Raw genomic sequence first — 14,023 nt, forward strand, 5'->3', positions numbered from 1 at the left:
GGCTGATTGTTTGAGAATCTTTAGTTGGTTTAAAGAGATTCAATTATTTCTATGTTTCATATCAATCAAAAAAATAAATAATTGTGACTATTTATTATGCTGTAATGGATGGGATCAGTCTTGGCACAAAAAAATCAATATGAAATTTAAAAAATTAGGTCAGACTAGTTGTGTCTTTTTCACAAGAAGGCTAGTACTCCTTTATGTTATGAATGGACTAATCCATTATATTTAAAATATCTATTGGTACCAACCATTTGGTCTAAAACAAGGGTCGGGTGACAAATAGTAATGATTCCATGTAATGACAATTAATTAATAACCCTGTTACCTGTGTGTGACTTTTTCATGATAATGGATCTGTAGCTTGTCAAAGAAACCATTATGTATTGTGGGGTAAGTTTGTGCTTAGTCCATGTTATATTCTATGTTCCAGTTCATTTAAAATATTCCTGGTCTTTCAAAAACCAAACAATGGAAATTTGCAGATGTATTGAAAATATAATGCACTTCCTTGATGAAATCAATACTTAAGTTGGAAACAAAGAATTCAGCATTTTTTTGTTACCACTGTACAGTTTATTGTGTCCTTGCCAACAAATACTCAGTAGAATGCATACATGTAGGTTATTCATTTGTGTCATTATAGAATATACTGTGGTATATTTATACCCATGGTCCTTACTAGGGGTGGTCAACTGGTAACCTTTGTCCATCAGTCTGTCTATCACTTGAAATTTTTGCATTGTTCAAACTACAAATCAGAACTTCCTGAAAATTCTTAAATCTTGACACACTAGTATTCTTATGTTTGAAAGAATTATTAAAAAAACCTATGGAATCCTTCTTTTTGTTAGGATATTCTCTTGCCTAGTTAAATGTTAGGAATGATTGTACAAGACTGCAGGGATATTTTTACTGATAACACACTTAATATAAAGAAGATGTGGTATGCTTGGCAATGAGATAACTCTTCACAAGAGACAAAACCCACACAAAAATTCACAACTATAGGTAACTACAAGACCTTTAACAATGAACAAAGCCCCATAGTCAGCATTAATTATGTTACTGACATTTCATGAATGAAAATGGCGCAATTAGCCATACTCTAATATAAATATTATTAACAAAAGACCAGCTTTTCCTAAAATGAAAAAATGGTACAACAAAATGTGGCCTTTTATGATAGAATGCCTTCCTCCTCTCTCTAATAATAAGATCTGGTATGAGTGCCCATGAGACAACTCTCCATCCAAGCCACAATGGATAAAAAGTTAACAATTATTGGTGAAAGAATGTCCTTAAACTCAGGTACCTTGGCACACACACAGAAAAGTAAGCTATAAAGGGTCCCAAACTGACTAGTGTAGAACAATTTAAAAAGGTCTAATAATCTTTTTAAAAAAGTTAAACAAGAAATGCCTCTAAACCCTACAAAAAAATGATGACCACTGAATAACTGAGGCTCCTGAATTGTTCTGAAATACTGTATTATAAGCAGTACTATGGGGCAAACACATATCAAGTCGTTTTCTATCTGTCTGGTCTTGAAAAAAAACTCTCTTTTCACCAAATATGACATTTCTTGGCAAATTTATATATACCATAGTTTGACATCAGTATCTGTCACAAATTTAAAAGTTAGAAAATTAAGAGTTAATCAAATATGTTTTTGGACTTGTTCCCTCTTAAATATAAGTATTGTGGAAAATCAACATTGTAAGCAATCTCTCATCAGTCTCTCACATACACTTCTCATAAAACATTTTTGTTTATGTTGTTTTTTGCATGATATGTTGCTTAGTTATCAAGAGAGCAGAGTCGTTTGCCCAGGTTAGATCTAGAAAGACCAAATAAAGGATACTTTTTTATTGTCAGAAATAAAATTTGAAGTGCCTAGCAGATGTTGCAAATATTAAAATCCTTAAATTACAGAATTGTATTGCACAATAGTTGTTACAAAAAGAATTGCATCTGTATTAGAAAGCTTTATACCAACTTTTATTCATTACTCTTTTACAGTATCTGTTGGCAACACCTGCAGTGATAGAAAAAGTTTCAATTGTAAAATTGCTCTTAAATTGCTAATTTATTCTTCCGATTTTGTGAGTAAATTGATTTAGAGTTATGTCCCTTGTTATGCCATGGAATCATGCCAGGTGAAGATAAGTCTACCAGATGTTTCTACAAAATATTTCATGTCACTGTAAATAATTTCCTCTTCTACTCTCAATCAATTACATCTGTTTTGGTGTTAGATGATTGTTAAACATCCATTGGCTACCAAGAGAACATATCTAATAGTGACATTATCCATGTTTTTTTATTCGTTGCATATTGGCAAACATCCTTTGTAGATGTAACATGTGTAATGAAGCAATTTTATAATTGTGAAGGTGATATTGATGATCTTTGCACGTTGTTGTTTCTTTTTCTTGTGTTATATCTGTAAAATGGTTAATTATTTTTTTTATATAAAGATACATAATAAACCATAAATATTAATAACTTTCATAATTCTAAAACTAGAGTAACTTTATCTCAAAATGAGTTGTTATCAACCAATACATGTTCAGTTTTCCAAGTTTTTGTTGCAGCATTGGGATAAAGCTCTAAATCTTAATATAGCACCTATATAGATCTGAAACTAACAGTATATAAAATAATCTGAAGGCCATAGATCTGAACTGTATCATTAGAATGTGAATGGTAGATTATAACTGGACTTGTTGACCAGAAAAGCAGTTTGTGCATTTGAAAAAGTAAAACAACAAAAAATGTGGAACTCTGAAAATTCAATACGGAAAGTCTGTAATCAAATGGCAGAACCAAAAGCTCAAACACAGCAAACAAATGGATAATATCCATGAAATATACTTTGAATTTTGGGTGTAATAAAATTAAGAACAAGTTGAAGTAGAGACGTTATCTAACGGATACAGTTAGGTTTCCTCTTTCCTGTATATAAACATATATAGATTATAAACCCTGTCTCATCAAAACATTATCTGTCATACCAATTAAATATTAGAGAGATGTCACTACGACCATCAAAGTCAGAGGCATTTCTTTGCAAACAGTCAAAATGCATTTTAAGGTAAATTTTGAAAATATTTATTATTTAATCTAAGGTCTTTGATTTTTTTTATTCCTGCTACCTAGGAACCTAGGTAGGATACAGGTATTACATTAAAATTTGATTGAATTTCATTTATTTCATCCGAATAGAATTATGCCAAAAGTTGAGTGCATCTGAAAACTTAATGATTCTCTTCTTTGATGACTTTTACCCTGAATTCATTCAAATTAAGAATGATTGAGGAAATATAAGAAAAGAAAGTTATAAAAAGCTGGGTGTAAAAAGTATTTTATATCTGTTATTTGTATTTGAATTAGGATAAAGTTGATGTTATCTTTACTTACCAGTATTTCATCCCCAATGAACAAGGATGATTTTTTTTATCTGATTAGAAGGTTTATAAGCATTATAAATTTTTCAAACAAATTTCTTTGGGTAGTATGGATACTTGAACAACTAGTTTATCAGTCATCTGCATGGCAATTAACATTTGAGGAAAAAATACTGCAGAATCTTATGTCTTTGGATTTGAAAAGACTTAAATGTTTTTTTAATGTTGAGAATTTGGCTGAATCCTTTATTTGTCTCCACAAATGAATTACGAAAAAAAATCCTGTAGAATGGAAGGTTAGGTACAACCTTGGCACATACACTTTAGGTCCATATGCCTAGATGTCTCTTTCTTGTGTTACTGGGTTCCATGGTTGAACATTTGTGCCTGCTGGTGTTTTAACAACCATTGATCCATCTGCTCCTGAAACAGTACTATTGCTGTGAAGACTTAGACTCACAACTCACAATACTATGTACCATTTTTCAACAGATCAAAGATAGCTAAGTCATATGAACGAACATGTGTTCAGAAAGTATATCTGTGATATATATCAAGTAGTTAAATATCTGTTTTAGTGAGAATAGTGTCCCTTTACTACCAGGGCTAGATTAAACTTGTGCTCTCTTCTGACTTTGCTTCCAAATTCAGAACTTAACATCTTGAAATGTTTCATTGCTCAACTTTTTTCATTTTTCAAACAGATTCTAGTCTCTTTGAGTGAGTGCTCTGTAACAAATTTGCCAATTGCATTTAAATCGTGGAATGTTAAAACAGTCATCACGCATAGTGCAATAGTGCAGATTACAAAATAAGCATAAACATTTATTACTATGAAAATCAAATGTTCATGCTGTAACATCAAGTACAACAAATTTAAACACAGGAGATACTATATATGCAATGAGAACAAATAGGGTAGAAACCAATAAAACAGTGTCATCTAGCAACCTCTGTCATTGTACTGAACCAGTCTAAAAATATCTGTGTACTTATTGGGCAGGGTAAATTATAAAGAAAGTTATGTTAACCAAAAAAGATATACTATGAATTGTGTATTAACTTATATAGCAATCTTGACAGTAGTTATGTTATCTATATGTATACTGTAGGTACTTTAGATACTATCATGTTAACAAGGGACATAAAAACTTAGATAGGGTATTCAAATGAGGTTTTCTTTATCTGTATAAAGATAAAAGACTGGTATGATGAGTAAAAATGATAAAAGGATAGAAACTTCAAAGCTTTAAACTTATGAACAAACTAACCTGGATTTATCAGAAGAAAGGTGTCAAAGTTTGGGAAAAAGTGTTGTGTTTAAGGAGAGATAAGATAATAGAAATAGAAATACAGATTTATAATGTAGTTTAAATCTTATTTCGCTGAAAGACTGATTTTCATAAAAACAGTAGTGAATTATAATCTATATTTACTTCTAATTGTTGGGAAGAAAACAATGACCTTTTTGTAGATGTAGTGACTGAGGGTTTTCCGGTATTTTTGTTGTAAACTTTTGTCAAGTGGTGCTTACTTAGGCCTCTGAGGTACAAATTAAATGTTTAACAGGGAAAAAATCCCTCCCAAAAGTTATAGCCCAGAAATTTGAAACAAATTTTATCATAGAGATGGAGCATTAAAAATATATCTGTAACTATGTTAAAAAAAAAATCAAATTTATTTTTGATGCAGACTTTTTGTTTGGTGTTAGCTCATATTTCTGCTTGTACCTCATGGCTTAAGTAAAGACCCTTGAAATAGATGTGAATATTTTGCATATTTTAATTTCACTTGCTTTTTGGTGTATTTTATGTTTGCACGTATTGATTTGACACCCTTTTTGTTGTTTTTTCACTTTATAGAAACACTTTTGTGGGATCCTTGAAGAGGACAATGAGTCTTGGAAGGTTAAATCGGAAACGTAATCGTCAAAATCCTACATCAGAGGAGCTGAGAAGTTCCTCACCAAAATTGTAAGTAGTTCATGTTTTTATTTTTTCCATTATCACATGATTCATTCAATATTTCAGAAATTTGTATGATTTTCAGATTTCAACATTTTTGCCCCAATATATATTCAGGTAGATTTTCCCCTTATTTCTGTATTTTAGCACCTTCCATACTTTCTTTCATGCTTATGTAGTGTAACAGCTAGTTCATGTAGTTATCTGTATTTTAACTAACTATTTGCTCGTTCACACTTTAAACTGGTTTAATAGCACCACAGTTTGTGTCTGTAAACTAACTGTACCCTAAGCTGTTTGTTCTTTTGGTTTGTTTTTTTACTAGCAGTTTGGTGTTGGTGGTTGTGGTTTGTTGTACTGGTGTCCAGAATTTTATGTAATACTAGTTATATAAATAGATATTGTCTCACAGTGGTTAAAACATTTATGAATCGATTACAATAATGGAATAACCAAAGTGACTTTGTATATAGAATATAGTTATTTGAAATTAATGTACCTAATATTCTTCTAAATGAGCCTTCAACATTCCAGGAGGACTATATTCTATAACACATTCCGATATATACTTAACTGTTAGACTTTTGGTTGGTATAGTTACTGAGGCCAAATCAGAACATATTGATGCCTCTTCTAAGGGGCTTGTTTAAGGTATCAGAGAAAATATGTATGGTTTGACAGATTATAAAGGCAAACAATTTGAAGGCTATGTGAAAAAATATAGCCATTTGTAATACTTCCAAGGTTTTAAACACAAAAGATTAACTTGTGGATATAGTCAAGATGGCCAGTAGAATTGATGAGAAATAAGATGTTGTATCCTGTTTGTTTAACAGATGTCCGCTTTAAAGGCTTTGGTTTGTATATTCTCAGTAATTATATCACATCTAAACAATAAATCAGCCTTTAAACATTGTTTACTCTTTCCATGGTGAAATTCCACATGCAACAACTCAAGATGTATACTAATTTTCTGCAAGTGTCTTTCACTGTTGGCATATAGAGCTAGAATTTAGCTTGGAGTTTTTCCAAGATAGCGTTTTAATAATGCTAAAAGCTTCTGTCAGAGAAAGTGTTTTTAGGGGAATAAATTCATCAGCTGAAATGAGGTATGTGACATTTTTATAGAATTTTAATACCATTGATGGTGTTTAAATTTATTAGAAATATGGTATATAATTCAGCTGAAAATTCATGTAAAAGTACCTGTACATGTATTTTCTTCAAGTTTAAAAATAGATATTTATGTGAGCCGATTTGTCCTTTTTCTGACCTGTTGGTTATTTCTTGTTAGTCAACTGTGGTTTCTTGGTCTGGTTAAAATTCAATTATGATGTCAAATTTTCCTGCTTCCTAGAAATTTCTGATTGAGACATCACTGAAAAAGATATCATGCTTGATGACATCACATCGTTTGAAAAGAAGGATTAGTTTTCCTCTCTTGACTTCAATTTAAGATAATTAAATGCCTAGATTTGAGACATATTGTTTTACACTCGCTGCAGTGGTAGAATCTATATATATATATATTACTGAAAGATGATTTGAAATTTAGTAGTTTTTATTGGCTACATTATTTCACAAACATTGAGACTCTGCTTGATGTATTTATCAAAATAAAGAATTCTCATTGAAAATGTTGATTTTGCGTCATAGTAAGGAAATGGTGCGTTGTAGTGTTGTTGTTTATATAATTGTTCGTCTTAACATGCTGGTATCCTGTGTTGACATTTTTTCCCTCTTCCTGTGTTATGTGATGAGTTACACGATTTAAAAAAAAGTAGGAAATAAGTAATTGCATTTATACTATCATAGTATGCAGCATGATTACAGAGCCTATCCTCCTGGATGCAATTAAAACATTTAAAAGACTTTAGATTACATCAATTCCCCCCACGCCACCAAAAAAACTCAACCTTAAAACTTTGAATAAAAAAAGAATAGATATTAATGAGATATTGCATAATTTAAAGCCCTCTTTTCAAGATCGTTCATGTCATGTGATGTATAAAAAAAAGTAAAACCCTCCAAGTTCTGCAGTTTTAATGATAATTGACTAGTTATAACTAATAAATAGTTTTGTAGAGAGACAAAATATGAGTTATTACCACCTATCCTATCCTGAAGTCATAGTTTCACATGTGTTTTTCATACTAACTTTACATCACCTTATGATGCTGCTGTTACATCATGTTGGTGCAAACTTAATCAGCAGGAATCATGACTTTCAGCACACTTTACAGGTAATATTTTTATTCTCGTTAAAATCGGTAAAAAAAATGATATCTTTTAAGTGAAAAATTTAAACCAAACAATTAAAATCAATCAAATCGAGGCCTTTCAGAAAACCAAAATAATTATGAAAGACAGTTTTTGGTCTCTTTGAGAAATTAGTTTAATGTTTGTTTTTCAAAATTGGAATCGGTGACGATATCTGAATAAGGAAATCTTAAGATTAAAGCCTTCTTGACCAAAAATGAAAGATTTCAGCTACAAGTCATGTGTTGCCGTTGATGAATTTTTGTCAGAAGGTTAGATAGGCACTCCCTGTGTGAAAATGTTTTTGGCAAGGGTTGTGCTCTGTATAATTTCTAGGCATCTGTGAGTCAATGGGTCACAATGTCTGCCAGATCCACCATTTTAATGAATGAAGAAAATTCTCATGGCCATGTTACCAATGAAGAATAAATATTAAAATGGTATTGTTCTTTTAAAGTTCATAGATTCAACATTCTGAAAATTTTAGTTGATTTTGAAACACAATCCATTTTACTGCTTTTGGTCAGATTCATTTTTTGGCAACAATGTAGCCTTATGAGTGGGTCTCATTGGGGTCTAAGCATGATGTGGGATTGGCGATTTTTTGTAAGCGTGACACTTGAAAGTCAAATTATTGTGTCGTGAAAACGGGAAATGAGGCCTTGAGGGACCCGGGAAATGACAAAAAAATGAGAATTGCTTATGTATATAGTGTAAGCAGGATACAGGAATCTAACAAAACATTAAGCTGGAACTGGGATCTGAACCCCCCAATGAGACCCCCTTATGATTTGGAGATTGGAATATGCATTTTATAAAGCATGATTGGAGAATTATATTAAAGGTCACTGTATTGTAATAAGCATTATATTGATAAATTAAAGGTGTTAATTGTATTTTCATGTCATTTGCCAGCCAAGATTTGGGATAACAACATCTGCTGTACTGTCATAGATTCTCTGCAACTTATACCTCTCTTTGATTTGAAAATTGGCATTTTGCATGATGAGATTTAAGGTGTAATCATTTACACAGCTCTAGATATTAGAAGATGTGATATGAGTGCCAATGTCCAAGTCCAAGTCATAATTTGTAAAACAAAATTCATTATAGGTTAAAGTACGGTCTTCAACACGAAGACCACGAAGCCTTGGCTCACACCAGACAACAAGCTATAAAGGGCCCAAAACATGACTGTGTAAAACCATTCAAATGGGAAAACCAACAGTCACATCTATATAGAAAATGAGAAATGATAAACCCCTATGAACCACATTAACAAACTAAAACAACTGAACATCAGGTTCCTCACCATGGAATTCTAAACTGTAACCACCATAGATGTTCATATGTGCACTGCACTGATTTAAAATTTTGTAATACATTTTCATGACTTTTCTCCCCTGATTTAAAGATGTCGGGTGGGGGTCAATTTACAGTACAGGTAATATGAACTTTTTAAATTCTTAAAAAATGATAAAATGCTGTATAAAGATTCAAGTTAATTGAGAAAGATGACACATTTATACATAATAAGATAGGAAATGAATATTGTACTGAAAATACTGGGGTACCAAGTGGTGAATACTTCAAGATCTATATCAAATAAGTATCTTTTTTCAGGAGTCAAATTTCATGACAATTTATACAGTAATATATGCTAATGTATTATGATATAAGAATAGGACATGATACATTTCACCTGATATGTTATAATAGTGTCACCACAGATCTGTATAGTAGATATTGGAATAAGCTTGCTGCTTCTATTTAATATAAAAAAGTTGATGTGAATGTAGTGCAAATTTAAGTGAGAATAATGGATTCTAACCGGAATGTTTCTAATATTTTGTCAGTTTTACCCGGAATAAATGTTATTAATTTTTGGTAAGTTAAAATGTAATAATAGTTGTCTGAGAATGTTTCTAGATTCTGAGGTTTGTCTTAGAGATGTCTTGTTTTATGGACACCAACAGTTTTATCAGAAAACTGGGGATCATTTTTAAACTTAATAGTTCAGTTAGTACAATATTTTGCAAAATATATATTTTTTTTGGAGACTTTTTCATCTAAAGTGTAAAAGTATTTCGTAACCAAACTGAAGTGTGGACATAATACATGTACTACTAAAACGGGGAATAATAATAGGGATAGAAGATCATCTACCGGTACCGTATATAACTCGGCGAGTATATCTGATGTACTAATGTATGAACTTATGATCATGACTACTATAATGGAAGGAAATGATGTTGCATTGTCAGTTTCAACTCTCAGAAGGTTCAACTACTTCATCTTAGGGTCACTGAGTACACTAAAACTGAACTTAATTTGTAGTTATTATCTAATTATATTTTACATCATGTGAAAAATGTCATCATTTCTGTTTTCGGAGGAAATCATGTATTTTGTAATGATTCATATTGTGTAAAGAATATATATATAATTAAAGTTTTAAAATTGTCTTCAGTATAATAAAGTATTGTTTGGATGATAATAGACCATAAGTATTCATTGTTGTAGTTATGCCAACACAGTGTGTTCGGAGAATAAGGTAAAACATAACGTCATAGTATAAAGCTGTATTTTAATTGGAATTTTGAAAAGAAAAAAAATCTGACTCGACTTTATAAGCAGACACTTTAAAATAATTTTGAATATTGAGTCAATATTTATGATGTTTTACATTTTGTAAGCTAATTTTAATCTTTTCTTCTGAAAAACAATTATTTTTTTAAAGAACAATTATTTGTGGAACAAAAACAATATGTATGATAAATATTGAACGAAGTCTGATTACAATGTGAGTCACTTAGTTTGAAAAACAATTAGTTATTCCTTAGAGTTTTATGTTTTATGATTGTAATTCCAGTAGTTCTGTGGAGTGTAGAGCTTTTAATTCAAGATGACTCATCTAACAGATAAACAATTCAAATTCAGTTTTACCTGCAAATTCTTTAAAGATGGAGAGGTACTTGTTGAGGGAGATTCCCTTTGAGGAAATAAATTTGGTTCTTTCTATACAGAAAATAGAATAAAAAAAAATCTGCAAATCAATTCTTTTGTTCTCAAGTCGCAGTTCAGTTATTGAACAAGCAAGATGCTCAAACATTTATAAAGCATTTCAGTCCTCACAGTTTTATATGAAATTTTCTGTATCGTAATTTGGGTACTGCATCCTACATTTTACACTTGAATAATTTAAAAGTTAAAATAATATTGAGAATTAAAATGATAGGATTGTTGATGTCAAAAGTTGTTGATAATATACTGTACTAACTTATTCAAGTTTCAAATAATGTCTACTTTAACACCAGTAGGATTAAGGGCTGTCCGGTCATGTCTTTAGTGTCAGTGTCTTCAATATCAAAACAAACAGGTTAACTAAACTGTAGATTTTGTTGAAGTAAGCAGTTTTGTTTTTCTTGTGTTGTAATGATGCTGTCTCATTAGGGTTCATCCCATGTCCTTAACGAAATTACAAGTAATTTTATGTTTATTTGTCTTACAAATGATCTTCATGTGACATTATCCATGGCACATCTGACACATTGAATTGGAAAGTTATCAGGAATTACCCAGTCTCAGAAACCACATTCTGTGTTCTGTACTGTTCTGTTTTGTTTTGGTTTTTCTTTTCTCCAGGGAAATCTTTTTATTATGGATTTAATGTAAAAATCAATAGAGACATGTGACATTTTCCTTAGTAAACATGGTAGCAGCTGTAATGATAACTAAGATTATTGACTGATCTTATGTTGATCTATGGCCCTCGGAAAAGGATTTTTGGATAACTAGTCATTCTAGGATTTCTTTAAAGAATAGTCTTTCCTCAGGTCAGTCTGTAATTAAGTTTTTCTGTATTATTTGTGATGAAGCCAATGTGAAGTCAATATGAACATGGTTGTAGGATTTGTAAATTTGCATGACATTCTTTTAATATGCTAATATTATTATAAGATTGTAGCTGATTTATATTTATTGGCTTTTTTCTCATTTGATTTTTAACTAGCTGATGATCTTCATTGTATTTTGCTTCAGTATAAACCCAGGTTAAATGATTTACCCCCCAGTTTGAAATATTTATAATTTAACTTGAACATGTTGTATGTCTGCAGTGAGTGTAAGTCATATACAAGATGTTGTTTTATTTAACACCAGACAGATCAAGGTCAGTGGTTTTGGCCCAAGGGAACTGGGTTCTCCAACCTGCAAGTCAGATATTTCTTAGGCATATCTGACAGAATCGAAGTCCATTTGGCTAAGGGAGGCTAAGACTGTAGAGTCAATAGAAAGATTTATGTTAAGATGAGTATGGTGCTGACTGACTGTTGAACAGATTATCAGTATATCTACTAAATGTCAATAAACATCAGTGATAAATCACCTTTTGACCAGTAACTATAAACCCATAGCAAGGTCAATAAACCACTAAGTATGGACAGACAATTTGGAATTGCAGGTAAAATAAAAATAAAGAAGCATGCTTAAGCAAATTTGAAAATGGAAGGCTAAGAAAAATATGTTTTTTATTGTGTGTTTGGGGTCTTTGTTGTTTTTGTGTGTGTTTGAGGGGAGGAATAATTGGGTCAAGGGGGTCACTAGTATTGTCTAAAATGGTAGATTGTTGTATAGGCACAATTGTATTAACATTTCTTCAAGGTGTGGTTTAAATCATGATAGATACATTCAATTCCTTTGAATCATATAAATAACTAACAAGCTGTTACCATGCATATTTTAGTGTGTTTTCATTCTATGTTGTTTGCCTTGCTCCTATAATTGTTTACTAATACTTGCATGCAAGACTTTATTTTTTATGGAATCTTTGGAAGCCAAAGAAAACAGTAAAGTTTATTGAAATAGAAAACCAATCTCTAGGATGTTTTATTTTTATAGAAAATAATCAATTAACTGTTCCTGCAAATCAAGCATAAAATGATTGATGTGTCAGCATGATGTAAAGCTTTGTAGTGATGCTGATTATTTAGTGGTCATTTGAGAGTTTTATTCTTGATTGAAGATCAGATGAGAATTTGATGAGGAAAAGGGTCCTGCTGAGAGAGATAAACATTGAAGCACCTGTTGAAGCAATAGATACTGCTTTAGTGGTTACAATTAACTCTTATTATCCAAAAAGTGTGTTCTGCCTAGATTCTAACATTTTTGACTATTTGGCACCTCTTTGGTGATGTCCTTATAACTGGACTGGTGTGACTTGAACACTGACACTTGTAAAGGTATTTTACAGAGGCCTGTTTCTCAAAACTCACATACTGTTACTCCAAACCAAATTTTGTTTCATTTGTTCCAATTTTTTTTTTTTTATATAATACACATTTTTTTTTTTTGGGGGGGGGGGGGGGGGATTATAGTCATGCAAATATTTTACTTGTCACATATTCACTGACTTGTGGTCACTTAACAAATATTTATGGACATTAAGCTGAAGAGAAAATTTACAATTCTGTCAATCTAAATCCTTTTCTTGAAAAAGGTTTCAACTATTTTAAGATAATTTTAATTGTCATTGTAGACAACAATGTGTGTTTAGCTAGTCATCTAGTACTGGGTACAATTATCCATGTAGTTTGTTTCTATTCCTTAATGAACAGACATTCCTCTAACATAATCTTATTCTAAAAATATGTAGCAAAGTCAACTATATATTTAACCCACAATTATAATATATATAATGTACATTCTTTAAGTCATTTAAGACTAAAGAGCTAGTCAGTATAAATCAATTGTGATGTTTTTAAGTAGGTTTATTATTATTAACAGTTGGGGTCATTCCAAATTAAACTTAATATAATTTGTCATGGCTTATTACAGTTATGATTTTTAAACGAGGAAAATTGAAAATGATTGGGTTATGGAAATAAGCAATTTAAAACGGTGAAATTCAAGTTGGGGGGAAAAGTGTGGTTTTTGACTGTTTCCAATTATTTCAAAATTCTATGATCTGATAAAAGGGATTAATAAATAGGATGCAGATGGCGTAGTTTAAGAAATAAGGGAGGGAAATATTAGTTAAGATTAGCAGTATATAAGCATTAAACAAAGGGCCTATTGGAACCATGATATAGTGTGGATTTGTATTGATTTCACTAGATTAGGTATGTATCCTTTTTAATTTGACAAATGACCTGTCTCATCCTTTATGGTCTGTTTCTACCTTTTTTTCTTTGTTCTGTGTTTGACCCCAATGAACTGACAATTTGAAAAAACACAACAAAAAACAAAGAGTTTCACTTATATATTTGCTCAAGAGATCATTTTTTTGTAGTTCACTAGATGTTAACTATTTGTTACTTTATTATTGTCCCTCTAATTTTTGTTGTTCTTTACTACCTAATTGAGACCTCTTCAGTGGTAAAGGGTAGA

The 14,023-nt window shown here is 31.1% G+C and overlaps 1 protein-coding gene across 14 annotated transcripts in view; it reads left to right on the plus strand.

Annotated features, from left to right (window-relative positions):
• LOC134707002 (disabled homolog 2-interacting protein-like) overlaps positions 1-14,023 on the plus strand; it is a 111,148-nt gene that overhangs the window by 61,323 nt on the left and 35,802 nt on the right. For 11 of the 14 annotated variants that reach the window (XM_063566430.1, XM_063566431.1, XM_063566428.1 and 8 more), the window contains one exon: positions 5,276-5,386. The exons of 1 other annotated variant lie outside the window; for it this stretch is intronic. In XM_063566430.1, coding sequence (XP_063422500.1) covers positions 5,276-5,386 — 111 coding nt within the window. Of the gene's footprint in view, positions 1-2,976; positions 3,101-5,275; positions 5,387-6,390; positions 6,487-14,023 lie in introns of those variants that run through there. 2 more of the 14 variants (XM_063566438.1, XM_063566441.1) reach the window with 2 other exon arrangements.

This window comes from Mytilus trossulus, chromosome 2, assembly GCF_036588685.1.
Source record: "Mytilus trossulus isolate FHL-02 chromosome 2, PNRI_Mtr1.1.1.hap1, whole genome shotgun sequence".
Classification (NCBI taxonomy): Eukaryota; Metazoa; Mollusca; class Bivalvia; order Mytilida; family Mytilidae; genus Mytilus; species Mytilus trossulus.